Source organism: Salvelinus sp. IW2-2015, linkage group LG14 (genome assembly GCF_002910315.2).
Source record: "Salvelinus sp. IW2-2015 linkage group LG14, ASM291031v2, whole genome shotgun sequence".
Lineage (NCBI taxonomy): Eukaryota > Metazoa > Chordata > Actinopteri > Salmoniformes > Salmonidae > Salvelinus > Salvelinus sp. IW2-2015.
This window is the reverse complement of record NC_036854.1, coordinates 39,787,136-39,803,808: the sequence shown is the minus strand read 5'-3', so window position 1 is coordinate 39,803,808 and position 16,673 is coordinate 39,787,136. Positions and strand designations below refer to the sequence as shown.

Here is a 16,673-nt window from a genome sequence, read left to right as displayed (position 1 = left end):
AAATAGCCAAAGATGGAGCAAAGGCTTTGAATATTGGAGGTAAGTGGATGCCCATTCATGAAACAATAACAAAGGGGTGTTTTCCCAATGTTATTGTTAAAGCCTATATGACAGGCCGAGATAGCAGCTAGATAGACCTTAAAAATTCTTATGGCTGAGATCCGTTAACGGGATCGACTTGACAACAGCCAGTGAAAGTGCGAGCGCACAAATTCAAACAACAGAAATCTCATAATAAAATTCATCAACATACAAGTATTATACACCATTTTAAAGATAAACTTGTTGTTATCCCCCACAGTGTCCGATTTCAAAAAGGCTTTACGACGAAAACATACCATGCGATTATGTTAGGTCAGCACCTAGTCATAGAAAAACACAGCCATTTTTCCAGCCAAAGAGAGGAGACACAAAAAGCAGAAATAGAGATAAAAATAAATCACTAACCTTTGATGATCTTCATCAGATGACACTCATAGTACTTCATGTTACACAATACATGTATGTTTGGTTCAGTAAAGTTCATATTTATATCCAAAAATCTCAGTTTACATTGGCGCGTTATGTTCAGTAATGATTTGCTTCCAAAGCATCTGGTGATTTTGCAGAGCCACATCAATTTACAGAAATACTCATAATAAACATTGATAAATGATACAAGTGTTATGCATGGAATTATAGATATACTTCTCCTTAATGCAACCGCTGTGTCAGATTTCAAAAAAGCTTTACAGAAAAAGCACACCATGCAATAATCTGAGTACAGCGCTCAGAGACCAAAACAAGCCATACAGATACCCGCCATGTTGTGGAGTCAACAGAAGTCAGAAATAGCATTATAAATATTCACTTACCTATAATGATCTTCATCAGAATGCACTCCCAGGAATCCCAGTTCCACAATAAATGTTTGTTTTGTTCGATAAAGTCCATAATTTATGTCCAAATACCTCCTTTTTGTTCGCGCGTTTAGTTCACAAATCCAAATTCACGAAGCGCAGGCCAGACAAAAAGTCAAAAAGTTCCATTACAGTTCATAGAAACATGTCAAACGATGTATAGAATCAATCTTTAGGATGATTTTATCATAAATCTTTAATAATGTTTCAACCGGAGAATTTCTTTGTCTTTAGAAAGGAAAAGGAACGCTGCTACCTCTCACAGGTGCGCGCCTGACTGAGCTCATGGCATTCTGCCAGACCTGTTACTCAATCAGCTCTTATTCTCTCCTCCTTCACAGTAGAAGCCGGAAACAAGGTTCTAAAGACTGTTGACATCAAGTGGAAGCCTTAGGAAGTGCAATATGACCCCATAGACACTGTATATTGGATAGGAAAATACTTTAATACCTACAAACCTCAGATTTCCCACTTCCTGGTTGGATTTATTCTCAGGTTTTTGCCTGCTGAGTTCTGTTATACTCACAGACATAATTCAAACAGTTTTAGAAACTTCCAAGTGTTTTCTATCCAAATCTACTAATAATATGCATATCTTAGCTTCTGGGCCTGAGTAGCAGGCAGTTTACTCTGGGCACCTTATTCATCCAAGCTACTCAATACTGCCCCCAACCATAAGAAGTTAACAGTGGGGAATGCCGTCCCTCTGTTAATAAGGTACTGCAAAAAAGCATAAAACCTTGGATACAGAGAATTGGTAAGGAATGATCTGTTTTTGGTCACACCACTTCTCAAATAGGCACCACTTGTCATGTAGAAGGGGCCCCGGCACTCTGGATAGTCTCAATGACTCCAAGCTGCAGGCCTGTCGCATCCAAATTTAACCTCTCACGGGCAAGGAGCAGCGGGCCATGGTATCTGGGTGAGGGTGGAAAATCTCTCAGTTCGCTTGGGTCAAAAGATCCCTGCATAACGGGAGTTGCCAGGACTCGTCGTACAACAGGAGAATGATCTCCGCTACCCGAAGCTTGCCTGGCCATCAAGGGGCTACCAAGATGAGGGATGAGCCTTCTTCCCTCACTCTGACTGAGCTGCCTCTATACATTTGCTGAATGTTTATGGAGCTATTTGTAGACTGTGCCTTGAAAAGCAAACCTTAGAAACCTCCTGTGTGCTGGCAGGATGCTTATGTGAAAATAAGTGTCCTACAGGTCGACTGATGTGAACCGAGACAGAATGTTGAATGTAAACATATGGGAACATGAACATTTTCAGATAGCTGTTGAGGCCCCGTAGGTCCAGAATGTGGTTTACCCCTCCACCTTTTTTGGGAAGCAGGAAGTACTGGGAGTAGAAGCCGAGGTGGCTCTCTGCCGCTGGTATTGCCCTGATAGCCTCTTTGCTTAATAGAGAGGAGATTTCCTGCTCTAGTATGCATGCTGAGTCGCCAATCGCCACTGATTCCAAAATGCAGTTGAAAACGGGTGGTCTCATAGCAAACTGCAGTCTGTACCCCTTTGTCACCATGGACCAGACCCAGGGCTGGACTGCGCATGCGCGCCAGTTCCCTGCTCTTGTAGCAAGTAGCCCACAGGTCAGTAGACTCTCACTCACCAGTGGTGCTGGAGTCGCCTTTTCAGTTCATTTTTGCTCTGTGTCTTTGGTATGACGCCTGGATACAGCAGATATTTTTTTTATTGAAAACGGAAGTGTTGACACAATGGAAAATAAGGACAGTGGTTGGCCGCAACTGCCAATTCGTTGTCCTGCCCCAGCTGCTTGAACGAGAGTCGAGGGGGGGAGTATCACAGAGGGCACTCAGGGGTAGAGTGGATTCCCCTTGTCTTCCTTGAGAGCGAATGCAAGGGAATGGGTTCCAGGAGCAAAGAGGTGAACTGCTGGCTGCCCCTCTCTGCTGCAGGGGGTGTATCCCTTCCCCCATATAGGGAAAAAATCAGCTGGGTGGGTCCTTGATTTTCCCCACTGTCAACCCCTGTTCGGGGACCAGAATTGTGGGTTCGGTCTCTGCTGCGTTGCTGGGGGATTCAGCTAATTGTCCTCTCCCTGCCGTGAAGCCTTGGCTCGTGGAGGGTAGGCCGGGTAGCCACAGTTCCCAGGTCTGTGGGATGGCTTGACAGGAGGGTCAAGGAAATCTGCTTTCTCTTTGTCCAACAGGCTGGACAATTTGAGCCACAAGGCTCTCCACCCCACCACTGCAAGGCTCATGGCACAGCCACAGCCTTGAATGGTGCCTCTAGAGGATCTGAGGTAGAGGTCTGTGACGACACAGATCTCATCCCAAAAGTCTGAGTTAGACTTGCCAATAGCTAAAAGATGATGCATCTCCAGCATCAAATCGGATTGGTAGGCAAGTAGTAAGGAAAAACGTTCAATGCTTGTACAGAACACGTAGACTTTTTGGCAGATAAATGCGAAAAATTTGTCCATCTTACCACAGAAGGAAGTGCCTTTCAGTGACGAGGCACTGGGGTTGAGGTGGTTGACCAGTGAGGGCTCGATCACCGGTTGGCAAAAAGTCAGGTTTGGACCTTGTCGGTCAAGGGTTTGTCCCAGTTACGTTTGGCTTCCGTCACACAAGCTGGGATGGATGAGAGGAGTTGCTTGCAACAATGTGAACGTAGCTACCAAGGAATTTGAAATTCAAAGAAATTTGGCTTGTCACCAAAAGCACTCACAAACTTTTACAGATGCACAATCGAGAGCATCCTGTCGGGCTGTATCACCGCCTGGTACGGCAACTGCTCCGCCCACAACCGTAAGGCTCTCCAGAAGGTAGTGAGGTCTGCACAACGCATCACCGGGGGCAAACTACCTGCCCTCCAGGACACCTACACCACCCGATGTCACAGGAAGGCCATAAAGATCATCAAGGACAACAACCACCCGAGCCACTGCCTGTTCACCCCGTTATCATCCAGAAGGTGAGGTCAGTACAGATGCATCAAAGCAGGGGCCGAGAGACTGAAAAACAGCTTCTATCTCAAGGCCATCAGACTGTTAAACAGCCACCACTAACATTGAGTGGCTGCTGCCAACATACTCAACTCCAGCCACTTTAATAATGGAAAAATGGATGTAAAAAATGTATCACTAGCCACTTTAAACAATGGCACTTAATATAATGTTTACATACCCTACATTACTCATCTCATATGTATATACTGTACTCGATACCATATACTGCATCCTGCCTATGCCGTTCTGTACCATCACTCATTCATATATTTTTATGTTCATATTCTTCATCCCTTTACACTTGTGTGTATAAGGTAGTTGTTGTGAAATTGTTAGGTTAGATTACTCGTTGGTTATTACTGCATTGTCGGAACTAGAAGCACAAGCATTTCGCTACACTCGCATTAACATCTGCTAACCATGTGTATGTGACAAATAACATTTGATTTGATTAGATTTTACCATTCGCCTCATGTGCTAGTAACTTAGCTAGTTAGCACAATGTTAGCCAAAGGAAGCTAGCGCTTTGTTGGACTTTGTTGAAGTCCAACGCTTTGTTGAACAAAAGCATGTCTCTCGACCTAAAAAATGCTAGCTAGACTTGCAGCGACCTAGCCAGGTTAGCTAAGCCTTGCAGCTAAGCTAGCCAAGTCTCAGTAGCTTGCCATGTACCACAGGAGACAAAAGGAAGAAAAAGTAGAAAAGCAAATTCTTACCCGAAGCGAAAACATTCCTTTCGGTAAAGTCACCCAACACAGAAGATGAGAACTGAAAAACCTGCTGTTGAGATTCAGGTCAATTCCACATGTGAGATATTGAAACTAATAATTGAAAGAGAACCGCCCACCCAGTTATTCACTACAACATCTATGCTATGGCTATGACAAAGACAGAGACTAGGTTGTGGTGTAAGAAACACTGCTAAGGTTAAGGTTTCCAGATGAATCATGGGGCAATGGGGGGCTTTGATTAGTTCAATAGGAGCTCTAGATCCTAGATGGGAAAGCCAATGGGAGATCTATCTGACTATGTCTCTTCCTGTTACCTGTCCAATCAAACTGGAGAACACGAAGACACCCACGAAAAAGTTTGACAACTGAAATGTAATCTCAAAGACTGTGTGGGGCTCGGGAAGACCACCGATGTTGATCAGACTGCGGACTGCGTAATAGTAACAACGCAAGTACCTGTAGAGAGGAGGGGGGTATTAGACAGGTATCTGCGTGTGGAGAGGGGGTGGCGTTAGGAGGGGTGCTAGTCTCTCTGCTCCGCAGTAGCTAGGTCATTTGATTGTGTGTTTTTGACCACCCTGGCACTGGATCAAAGGTTATGACAGGAGATGGGAAAAGTGTTAAAATTGTTGGGTGGAAAATCATTTTTGGGGGGCTGTCATATTTGAAGAGAAAAACTGCACCAAAAAAATCAAGAATTGTAGAAAAAAGGAAATTGTCAAACACCAAAACAAAATAAAAGACAAAAATCGGACAAAAATCAAGCACACAAAGAAGACTACCTGGCCAAGAAAGATGGACAAAAAGAAGGCGCCGAAAAAATAGTTGGCCATCTGAAACACCTGGCCGAATAACGTGTCGGGAAATGGCAACTCTGCGATCATCAGCAGGGATTTCTCCGCATAGAAGAAACTGCTCAGGTAACTAAAACAAAAAATACATAAGGCAGTCCAAATAGAGAAAAAAAGTATACATAGTCCAAAGTATGTCCAAATTATGTATATAGATAATCAACTACAAGTAACATGCATGGTCTCATTCTACTAATGTGTATAGCTTTAGAACAGTACTTCCTTACAGTATTGACATGGATATACAGTGCAAAAGTATATGACAAATGAACAAGTTGCAAATGACTAATATTATACAGTAGATACGGTCATGCAGTAACTAAAATTGAACAATAACTTGAGCTCTGCATAGGTGTGCACTGACAACGGGAGATATACAATTGAGTTGGTGTAATGTACATACGCGTTGCCTTTGCCAGTGTAGACCCATGTGGTCTTGCCGATGCCCTGGTAGGCCGAGGCCACGTAGTAGGCACAGGCGTTAAGGTGGAGCATGAAGAGCAGGTAGCCAATGGTGCGGACCACTCTTGTAACACAGAAAGCAAGGGTATATCACTTCAAGATACAGTACTAGTCAAAAGTTAGGACACACCTACTCATTCAAGGGTTTTTCTTTATTTTTACTATTTTTACATTGTAGAATAACAATGAAGACGTCAAAACTATAAACACATATGGTATCATGTAGTAACCAAAATATGGTTAAACAAATGAAAATATACACCACCATTCAAAAGTTTGGGGTCACTTAGAAATGTCCTTGTTTTTGAAAGAAAATAAAAATTTTAGATTTTTCAAAGTAGCCACCCTTTGCCTTGATGACAGCTTTGCACACTCTAGGCATTCTCTCAACCGGCTTCATGAGGAATGTTTTTCCAACAGTCTTGAATGAGTACCCACATATGCTGAGCAGTTGTTGACTGCTTTTCCTTCTTTCTGCGGTCCAACTCATCCCAAACCATCTCAATTGGGTCGAGGTTGGGTGATTGTGGAGGCCAGGTCATCTGATGCAGCACTCCATCACTCTCCTTCTTGGAAAAATAGCCCTTACACAGCTTAGAGGTGTGTTGGGTCATTGTCCTGTTGAAAAACAAATGATAGTCCCACTAAGCGCAAACCAGATGCGATGGTGTATCGCTGCAGAATGCTGTGGAAGCAATGCTGGTTAAGTGTGCCTTGAATTCTAAATAAATCACTGACAGTGTCACCAGCAAAGAATCCCCACACCATCCCACCTCCTCCTCCATGCTTCATGGTGAGAACCACACATGCGGAGATCATCCATTCACCAACTCTGCGTCTCACAAAGACACGGCAGTTGGAACCAAAAATTTGGACTCATCAGACCAAAGGACAGATTTCGACCAGTCTAATGTCCATTGCTTGTGTTTCTTGGCAATTCAACCATGAAGGCCTGATTCACGCAGTCTTCTCTGAACAGTGGATGTTGAGATGCATCTGTTACTTGAACTCTGAAGAATTTATTTGGGCTGCAATCTGAGGTGCAGTTAACTCTAATGAACTTATCCTCTGTAGTAGAGGTAACTCTGGGTCTGCCTTTCCTATGGCGGTGCTCATGAGAGCCAGTTTCATCATAGCGCTTGATGGCTTTTGCGACTGCACTAGAAGAGCCACACATGTTAATTGAAATGCATTCCAGGTGACTACCTCATGAAGCTGATTGAGAGATTGCCAAGAGTGTACAGAGCTGTCATCAAGGCAAACGGTGTCTACTTTGAAGAATCTCAAATATAAAATGTATTTTGATTTGTTTTAACACTTATTTGGTTACTACACGATTCCATATGTGTTATTTCATAGTGTTGATGTCTTCACTATTATTCTACAATGTAGAAAATAGTAAAAACAAAGAAAAACTCTTCAATGAGTAGTTGTGTCCAAACTTTTGACTGGTACTGTAAATGTTGCTGTAAAAAGGAATATAGAAATGTACTGTATTTGATTGATTGGTTGTTTGTTTGATTGATTGAAGGGCCATCAGCTCACTGCTGACAGTCATGTCGGATTTCATCATATTTGGAGTTGGTACAGTATAAAGGATTGATTCTAGGCAAAACATAGGCATACTTAAGTTGTAAAGTTAGTGACATACCTCCAAATGTAGGCCTTGGACATGAGGCTCTCCAGACGATCACTGAACTCAAAGAATGTGTCCACCTAAAGAAGACCTCAAAATCAACACCCCAAAAGTAGCATAAAAAAGAGGACCACAATGAAAGTCTTTTTACGTTATTGTGTTTATCCTCGACTGGATTTGGTATATGTATCTGTTGCAGGGTTGTACATTTTTAAGCATTTTAAATTGTTAAATTGTCAAATAAAATCAAAAAGTAGCAAACATAAAACAGTAGAATCAGTGTTAACAGTTGAGACATGCTTGTTTCAGCATAAGATGACCATAACAGAAAATGCTTTACCTTTATCATTCGATTGAATCTGAAGATGGATTTGTATCCGAAATGGAAGCATAGCAAGTCTATGGGTGCCATTGCTATCATGTCCATCTGAGAAAAGAGACAAATAAGTTACAGTAGGTGGTAACTCTGAAGCCCCTGCCTTGACATTCAGAAAAAAAAACGTTTTTTAATCAAATACATAAATGTTAGATGTTTGTGTTAAAGCCATGAAAAATGATCTACAGTTTACATAACAAACAATTACATATTTTAAGTACCTTAAATCTCTCAGAGTTTCTGTAGTACGCTTTGGTTATAATCCTGTCTTTCTGAAAGACAGAACATTAAAAAGATGAAATCACATCTACCTTAGCAATGTTTATGCAGAATACCTGTTTACACAACTACTGCCAGTCCACTGCACATAAGTCTCATTTTGAATACCGGAAGACTGAAAGGGTCGACCTGTGTGGGGAAGTCTATCTGGTCTTTCTAAACACCTTATAAACCATATAATTATGAGATTTCATTGGACTATGGGAAAGACTGATACATTTATACACTGCTGCAAAACTTATGCAATGCAGGTATGCTTAAATTGAGCTGGAATTGTCATCTTGGCCATTTATTTTTCATATTTAATTGTTCATAAGTGTTCAAACTGTAACACTCACAAAATGCCCTCATAGTTTAAGGACAGTAGTAGTCCTACTTCCTGAGGGACTTACAACCACGTCCCCTCCTTTGACGAACTGCTTGCGGGCCTGGAAGAAGATTGAATCAATGAGATAGATGAAATCAGCCACAAGGTCCATGGCTATCCAGTAAGGGATCCACTCCGGGGTGTGGTAGGGGAAACACAGACGAGCCGTCATGAACCAGGTGTTGTAGTTGAAGGCCAGAGTCACCAGGGTGAGCCACACGATGTACGCACGATCTACAGAGAGAGGGGGAAAGGGAGAAAGTATGAGGAGAGAGAGACAGGAGGGAGGGAGAGAGAGAGAGAGAGAGAGAGAGAGAGAGAGAGAGAGAGAGAGAGAGAGAGAGAGAGAGAGAGAGAGAGAGAGAGAGAGAGAGCAAGAGAGGGGGATAGAGGGAGATTGATTCATTATCTATGTAAAAGCTACGGTGCAAGTAGCTGCAAGGCCTGAATCCAAACTCTTTACTCTTACTGCATTAACACTGAAAAGGAACATACATTGCAATAAATCATCGTATTGCATGGTCAATTATTTACAAAACAATATCAGTAGATGTTGCTTAGCAGTTTACCAGAGCAGCAGCAGTCGGCATACAGTACGTACCTGAGAATGGATCTATGGTGGATGGCAGCACTGAGTCCATCGCATCCTCAATAGGTTTTAGCCTCCTGTCAAGGAAGGCGGCAACTTCCTGGCCAAAAGTTGGTTTGACCACAGGCTCCGATGCTTTTGCTTCATCTTTCGCTTTTTGCTCTGCCGCTTTCTTTTCCGCCATCTCCTGCTTTTTCTTCTCTGCCGCCTCTTTCTTTTTTAAGTCTTCCTCTTCTTTCTTTATCCTATCTTGCTCTTCTTTTATTAGCCTCTCTTTAATTAATATTTCATAATCCTTTTTTCGATAAATGGGAGCTTGAGTAGAATAAAGAATTAAAACATTACAAAGTTACATCCTATGATAACCCATAGTCAACAAATATAGCTAAGGAGTCAGATAGATATTTTACACAAAACGGTGCTAAAGCTAACAGGTTTACTAAATAAACGAAATAAAGAACAAACTAAATATGTGTATCCTCTGTGTATTTGAATCCCTTATGACTCCCAATGAATCCACTTCATTTCTTATGACTACCTTGAGTGTGGAAACTTACTGACTGGAGGGCTGAATTCAGGTGAGGATGCGTGTGGGTCTATGAGCTTCTCTCTGTATATTTCTGTTCTCTCTCTCATCCTCTTCACTATGACCCGGAGCTGATCATCAGAGTACCTATTTACCACTATAGGAGGTGGTGGAGGAGGGGGAACTTCTTCTCTGGAATGGAAAATAAAATAACTTGACAGTGAGTTTCACCATTACTGCATCACAGAATAAGACTCCCATTACATTGCCCTTATTGCAGAATTATTTCAAAATACAGCTCTTTCAGAAAGATAACTGTGTCAACACTGTCTCAAGTTTTTATTCTGAGTGGCAGTCTTTTTGTGCCAACTCATGCCAGAGCACAAACAGATCTGGGACCTCAGACAATATCTCAGTTTTGCTCAATTTCAACTGAATATGTTGGTGAAACACTATAAACGAATAAAGTGTTCCCTCTGCTGGAAAAAACACCACATTACACCCATGCTTTAAAAGGGAACTGCACCTGCTGATTTGGCCTCGTTTTTTGGTTTGCTCCTCAAGAAATGCTGATGACCATGACAGAAGCAAGATATGTTTTTTAACTGATCTCATTGTTCTATCTGTGCCTACCATGAGTTGGCTTGGTTGTGTGGTTTGATGTGCGTGTTTCCTGGGTGTGTACTTGCCACCAAGACACATATCTGTCAGAACCTTGCCTGCAGTTGTCTCCTGCCACTATATAACAACAAACAAACGCACTGCAGGTTGATTTCAATAACTACAGGCAGATGTACAGTATGGTGAGATGTCGGATGAAGCTTTGAATAGGTCAGTAGCCTACAGAGTAATATGAGAACAATGACATTGCTTTATTTATGTGGACATTCTAAATTACAGTGACTTCAGAAAGTATTCACACCCCTTGACATTTTCCACATTTTGTTGTGTTACAAAGTGGGATTAAAATGGATTTAAGTCATTTTTTGTCAACGATTTACACAAAATACTCTGTCAAAGTGGAATAATATATATATAAAACTCAGCAAAAAAAGAAACGTCCTCTCACTGTCAACTGCATTTATTTTCGGCAAACTTAAAATGTGTAAATATTTGTATGAACATAACAAGATTCAACAGAGGAGATGGGTATGTTCCTGACAACTTGTCCGAGTTGAAAGAGACAGACTGGCTGGGCGACTTTGCTTTCGGTGTGGACATATTTGGGCATCTGAACAATCTAAATGTGAAATTGCAGGCAAATTGTATTTTTGTGCATGAACTGTATTCCAACGTGAAACCATTCAATGCTTATGTTGTTCTCCAGACAAATGAGGAGCCGGTCTCTTGCTCATTTTCCGACACTGGCCATACTGAACACGCCCACATCGCAGTGCCGCACTGAGACAAACAGTAGCACTTCCATCGACCTGCATGCTGAGTTTTCCCGCCGCTTCTCGGACTTCACCAAGATTGAGACTGAGCTGGAGCTTGTTTCATGCCCCCTGTCTTTCGACAGTGAGAAAGCACCACCAGACACACAATTGGAGCTCATCGACATCCAATGTGACAGTGCTTTGGAGGGGAAGTACAAAAGAGCAACAATAGATCAGTTCTATGGCTCACTGAATGAAACACGCCCAAAGGATGCTTGTTTTATTCAGGTCCACATATGTGTGTGAACAAACGTTCTCAGTCATGAATTACAACAAATCCCGTCACAGGTCAAATTGAACAAATTACCACTTGTCAGCTGTTCTGAGAATCTCTACATCAATGATGACACCAGACTTTGATACCATTGCCAAGAGAGGTGACCAGACCCATTGTTCATATTAAGACTCAAATAACCGTGACTGAGGTAGGCAAGGATTATGCTTTTTCATGGTGATGGTTATGCAGTGAGAATTATCCAGCAATGCACTTGGATACAGGTAATAACTAATGAGTCAGATTTGGGCTGAGGTGATTGGATAACTGTAAATATGGCTCACAATGGAGATAAGAATTGTTCCTTACTATGTTTTAAAAAACAGACCATTCCAAATTAAACGGATGCCCTTACCATATGTTTCACTCAAATTTGAGAATAGTTTTTTTTACACATCTGCTATTACATGTTGCATGTCTCCAGTCATGAAATATACAGTATATCCATTTTTAAGTTTGCATATTGTGACTACGTTTGATTGTACTTTACAAGGGTATAGATGCAGGATCTGTGTGTGTTTTTGACTGTGTCTTTATAGTTAGAAATTATATAAATTTTGTAAAAAACATGAAAAATCTGTTCACAAAAACAAGGGTAGTGATGGTGCAAGGGTATAATTGTTCTGTAAGCATTTGTACACCTACAGTACACTAGTAGTTCCGTGTCAATTTGCAAATGAATAAAGGCTTCACATGTTTTGTCACGCATATAGTGTCCCTTCACTTGGTTTCAAAAACTCAATGTGGCCATTGAGCCAAAAGGTTGCCCACCCCTGGGTTATGGTATGGGCAGGTATAAGCTACGGACAACGAACACAATGTAATTATATTGATGGCAATTTGAATGTACAGAGATATCGTGATGAGATCCTGAGGCCCATTGTCATGCCATTCATCTGCCACCATCACCTCATGTTTCAGCATGATAATGCATGAAAATGTTTCAGCATGTTTCAGCATGAAAATGTCCCAGTTCTGGGCCTCCCGAGTGGCGCAGTCATCTAAGGCACTGCATTGCAGTGCTAGCTGTGCCACTAGAGATTCTGGGTTCGAGCCTAGGCTCTGTAGCAGCCGACCGCGACCGGGAGGCCTATGGGGCGGCGCACAATTGGCCCAGCGTCGTCCGGGTTAGGGAGGGTTAGGCCGGCAGGGATATCCTTGTCTCATCGCGCACTAGCAACTTCTGTGGCGGGCCGGGCGCAGTGCACGCTGACACGGTCGCCAGGTGTAAGGTGTTTCCTCCGACACATTGGTGCGGCTGGCTTCCGGGTTGGATGGGCATTGTGTCAAGAGGCAGTGTTGGGTTGTGTTTCGGAGGACGCATGGCTCTCGACCTTAGCCTCTCCCGAGTCCGTACGGGAGTAGCAGCGATGAGACAAGACTGTAACTACTACCAATTGGATACCACGAAATTGGGGAGAAAAAAGGGGTGAAAAAAAATATTAAAAAATGAAAATGTCCAAGTTCTTGGCCTGCATACTCACCAGACAGGCCACAATCAAAAACTTGATCAACTCCATGTGAAGGAGATGTGTCGCGCTGCATTAGGCCAATGGTGGTCACACCAGATACTAACAGGTTTTCTGATCCATGACCCTACCTTTTTTTAAGGTATCTGTAACCAACTGATGCATATCTGTATTCCCAGTCATGTGAAATCCATAGATTAGAGCCTAATGAATGTATTTCAATTGACTGATTTCCTTATATGAACTGTAACTTCTTTGGAATTGTTGCATGAATGAATGAATGAAGGACATTTTATTTTCATGTCAAATTACCAATTGGCAACCCATCACTTAAGGGATTAATTGACAATTAAACAAACATTACAATGATTCACTATGGGAATTAAATTATAATTTTTCTTCCGGTATTCGCTGCATTACAAAAAAATACAATACATCAATACATAATAGTAAATAAGGTTATCCAAACAATAACTACATCCCTAGAGCAGTACAATAATATCCATCCATCCATACATCCATACATACCATATACAGACCAATAAATACAGAAAAAAATAAACAGAAGTCACTTGAACCCAGTCTGACACAAAGAGAAGATTCATAAGGTAGACAAGCCTATACACAATCTATATACACACACCATTAACCACATAGAAGATAAATATTTTTACTATTGAATTATAGGTAGCCCTTTTTCTTTAATTCCAGGCTTTATCTAAATATTCCGCAAACGGTAATACACAATGGACAAAAAAACATTTCAATTTCTCCTCATCACTCAGCCACATAATGCCAGGGTATATCTTGTGTGCTTTCTGGAATAAGAGCAAGTGTATATCATGGTAGAAAGGGCAATAGAGGATAAAATGTTTTTCATTCTCTATTTCTTCGAGGTCACAATAATTATATAGTCTTTCCTCTTCCATTTCACCACAATACCGACCTGTTTCATTACGCAGAGACAATATCCCTGATTTTACCTGTTTCAATACGCAGAGACAATATCCCTGATCTGACCTGTTTCAATACACATAGACAATATCCCTGATCTTACCTGTTTCAATACACAGAGACAATATCCCTGATCTGACCTGTTTCAATACACATAGACAATATCCCTGATCTTACCTGTTTCAATACGCAGAGGCAATATCCCTGATCTTACCTGTTTCAATACACAGAGACAATATCCCTGATCTTACCTGTTTCAATACGCAGAGACAATTTCCCTGATCTGACCTGTTTCAATACGCAGAGGCAAATACTCTGATCTGACCTGTTTCAATACGCAGAGACAATATCCCTGAACTTACCTGTGCACATTGCGATCTCTTGTTGTGTTTTTATATTTTTGATCAGTATAAAATGCAACATTTTGGGTTTGGCTTTAAAGTGTTATTTTTCCTTAGTCCACTGTTGATACAGCCCCAATATGTTTTGCGTGTCAGCAGTCAAGTTTTCAAGATATTGGACTCTCAAGAACCAAGTGTCACCGCCACATGCTTCTTGAAAGTCCATTTCTTGAACACTTGACTGCTGACATGCAAAACATTTTAGGACTGAACAGTGGTATAATGAAAAAAATACCAGAAGAGAGTTTTTGAGTGGATTACCCTTTAACAAGCAATATTAGTGTGCAAAGCCAATGGTATTTAATTTTTTTAACCTTAATTCTATTCATACTTTTCTACTACCCCTGTAGCCAAATGTTCCATATTTATTTTTGTATAGGCCTTAATGTTCTGCAAAACACACTCAGTCATCACACAGTGTAGGCTAGAACTACAAATAGGCTATATCAGCTGATCACCGCAAATGTTGGCTATATCTCAACTAGTTAACTAGGCTGTGCTGTCAAAACAAGCAAACTAGTCTTTACTTGATTTTAATTTGTTCAGCTACTGACAAACAGTCAAACTGCAGTTGCATCAACATGACTAAAGGGATCGCCATGACGTTAATACTGGATTTGTTTTAATTTTTTTGTTTCATAGCCTCGCTAACCATAAGCAGCTCCAGTGAGCTTCGATCAGCTAATCTTCTTATCTCGTTTCAGCTCCTCTCTCTCTCCTTTAATCTGCATGTTTCTTTGCTGTGGGATATAGATCCTATAGATCACGCTTGTGTTTGTCTCACACGGACTGAGAGATCTTCTCCACTCTCTGTGTCAGCCTTGATAAGATTATTAATTTGATACTGATTTGGTGTTAAGATCTCTTGGGAGGTGGCCATTTTGGAAGGGGTTCAAATTCGGTCATCATGTGTGGTTCAAGAGAAGGTGAGTAGGTTACTTTCACTCACACTCTTCTCCTTAAGGGTGTTATCAATATTTACTATACATACTGTAAGTAAGTGCCAGTGTTGGAAGTTGAAGAGAGCCTTCTATGGAGAGTTACCAAAGCCATAACCAAATCTCCAGCTATAAATGAGAGACTAATGGAGAATGGTACTACACAAGGTACTGCACTTACCCCTCTGCTCCCTCCTGGCCAGGGTTGGCTGGGGTAGCGGCTGGGGCTGTAGCTGGAGCCGCAGCAGATGCTGGGGCAGTGGCTGGGGCCGGGGCAGTGGCTGGGGTCGGGGCTGGGTTATGTGCAGGCTCTGCAAAGACAGGCGGGGATGGCAGTTTCAATCAAGGTGTACAAGGAAAACCAGAGAAACAAACAATATATACCAGGTCTAAGAGGCATACTGATGTCTTTATTTAATAAGAGAAATCCATAAAATAACTATCAACTATTTAATCTGCCACAGAAATATCTAGACATGAAATTTTGGGGTGTATGAGCCTTTGTGAGGAGCTTCCTAAGTAGTTTCCTGCATGGTCACAATAGAAAGGAGATGGGGGACATGGGGGGCCTTCTCTGTGACCAGTCTTGTGAATCTTGGGCATCTGCTACAGTAACAGACTGGACGCTAATGCATTAATGCAGATGAACCAATGTGACCATTGACCTGCATAGCTTTAACTTCTTGCTCACCTCGCTGCTCCACTTAAAGTATAAACAGACAGTTGAGCTGTCTATATCCAACTACAATAGCTAACCAGCCAAGACATGCCCCCACCTCAGCCTCACAGTAAAGTAAAACATACAGCACAACAACCAGCATTTTGAAATAAGTTGTGTTTTTGTTTGCTTGTACCTTGTCAGTAACAGCTTGCCTTACAAGGACAGTAAAAAGCTCAAACTATATTTAATCAAGCATAAACATGATCCAAAATATTCAGTAGCTAGCTCTAAGCAATGAGAAGCAGCAGGAATGAGCCAACAGTCGAGTCTCTTTACCTGCTGGTTTGTCCTCTTTCTTGGCCCCATTTTCTTTATCTGCAGGCTTATGTTCCTGCTGAGATGAGTAACATTGCCTCAAAGTCAAACTCTCATCTTCATTATTCAAGTCATAGTGATTAGAGGACATTTTAATTTAGAAGACAATTTCCAACAGAGGGAGTAGATCTACCATTCAGCAACAAAACACTACTCGTGATAGACAGTTTCAAATTAAGGTCTAATCATAATGCAATGAATTTGAATGTGCCTTTAAGTAATGAACAATTGATATGGGACAAATGAAAGAAAAAAACAACAATCATGATTCAATTGTTTTTTTGCCTGAAGAATAGAAACACATAGAGAATTGATTGCTACAAGTAAAGCATTGGAATCCAGAGTGCAAATCTCATAGCAAAAACATGAATATGCAAAATGAAATTGCTTGATATTTCTGAATGTTGGTCCTTACAAAATGTGACGAGGAAACAGAAATGAAAAAGACAGGGAAAAAAATATTGCAAAAAAAA

General features: G+C 41.4%; 1 protein-coding gene across 1 annotated transcript in view; it reads right to left on the bottom strand.

Annotated features, from left to right (window-relative positions):
* Window positions 1-16,673, bottom strand: part of LOC111973560 (cyclic nucleotide-gated channel beta-3-like) — a 29,715-nt gene that overhangs the window by 12,594 nt on the left and 448 nt on the right. Inside the window, 10 exon segments of the mRNA XM_070446748.1 lie at window positions 4,921-5,062; window positions 5,861-5,983; window positions 7,571-7,635; window positions 7,896-7,982; window positions 8,153-8,203; window positions 8,603-8,811; window positions 9,179-9,481; window positions 9,724-9,884; window positions 15,346-15,475; window positions 16,162-16,216. Of these exon segments, the coding sequence (XP_070302849.1) occupies window positions 4,921-5,062; window positions 5,861-5,983; window positions 7,571-7,635; window positions 7,896-7,982; window positions 8,153-8,203; window positions 8,603-8,811; window positions 9,179-9,481; window positions 9,724-9,884; window positions 15,346-15,475; window positions 16,162-16,216 (1,326 nt within the window).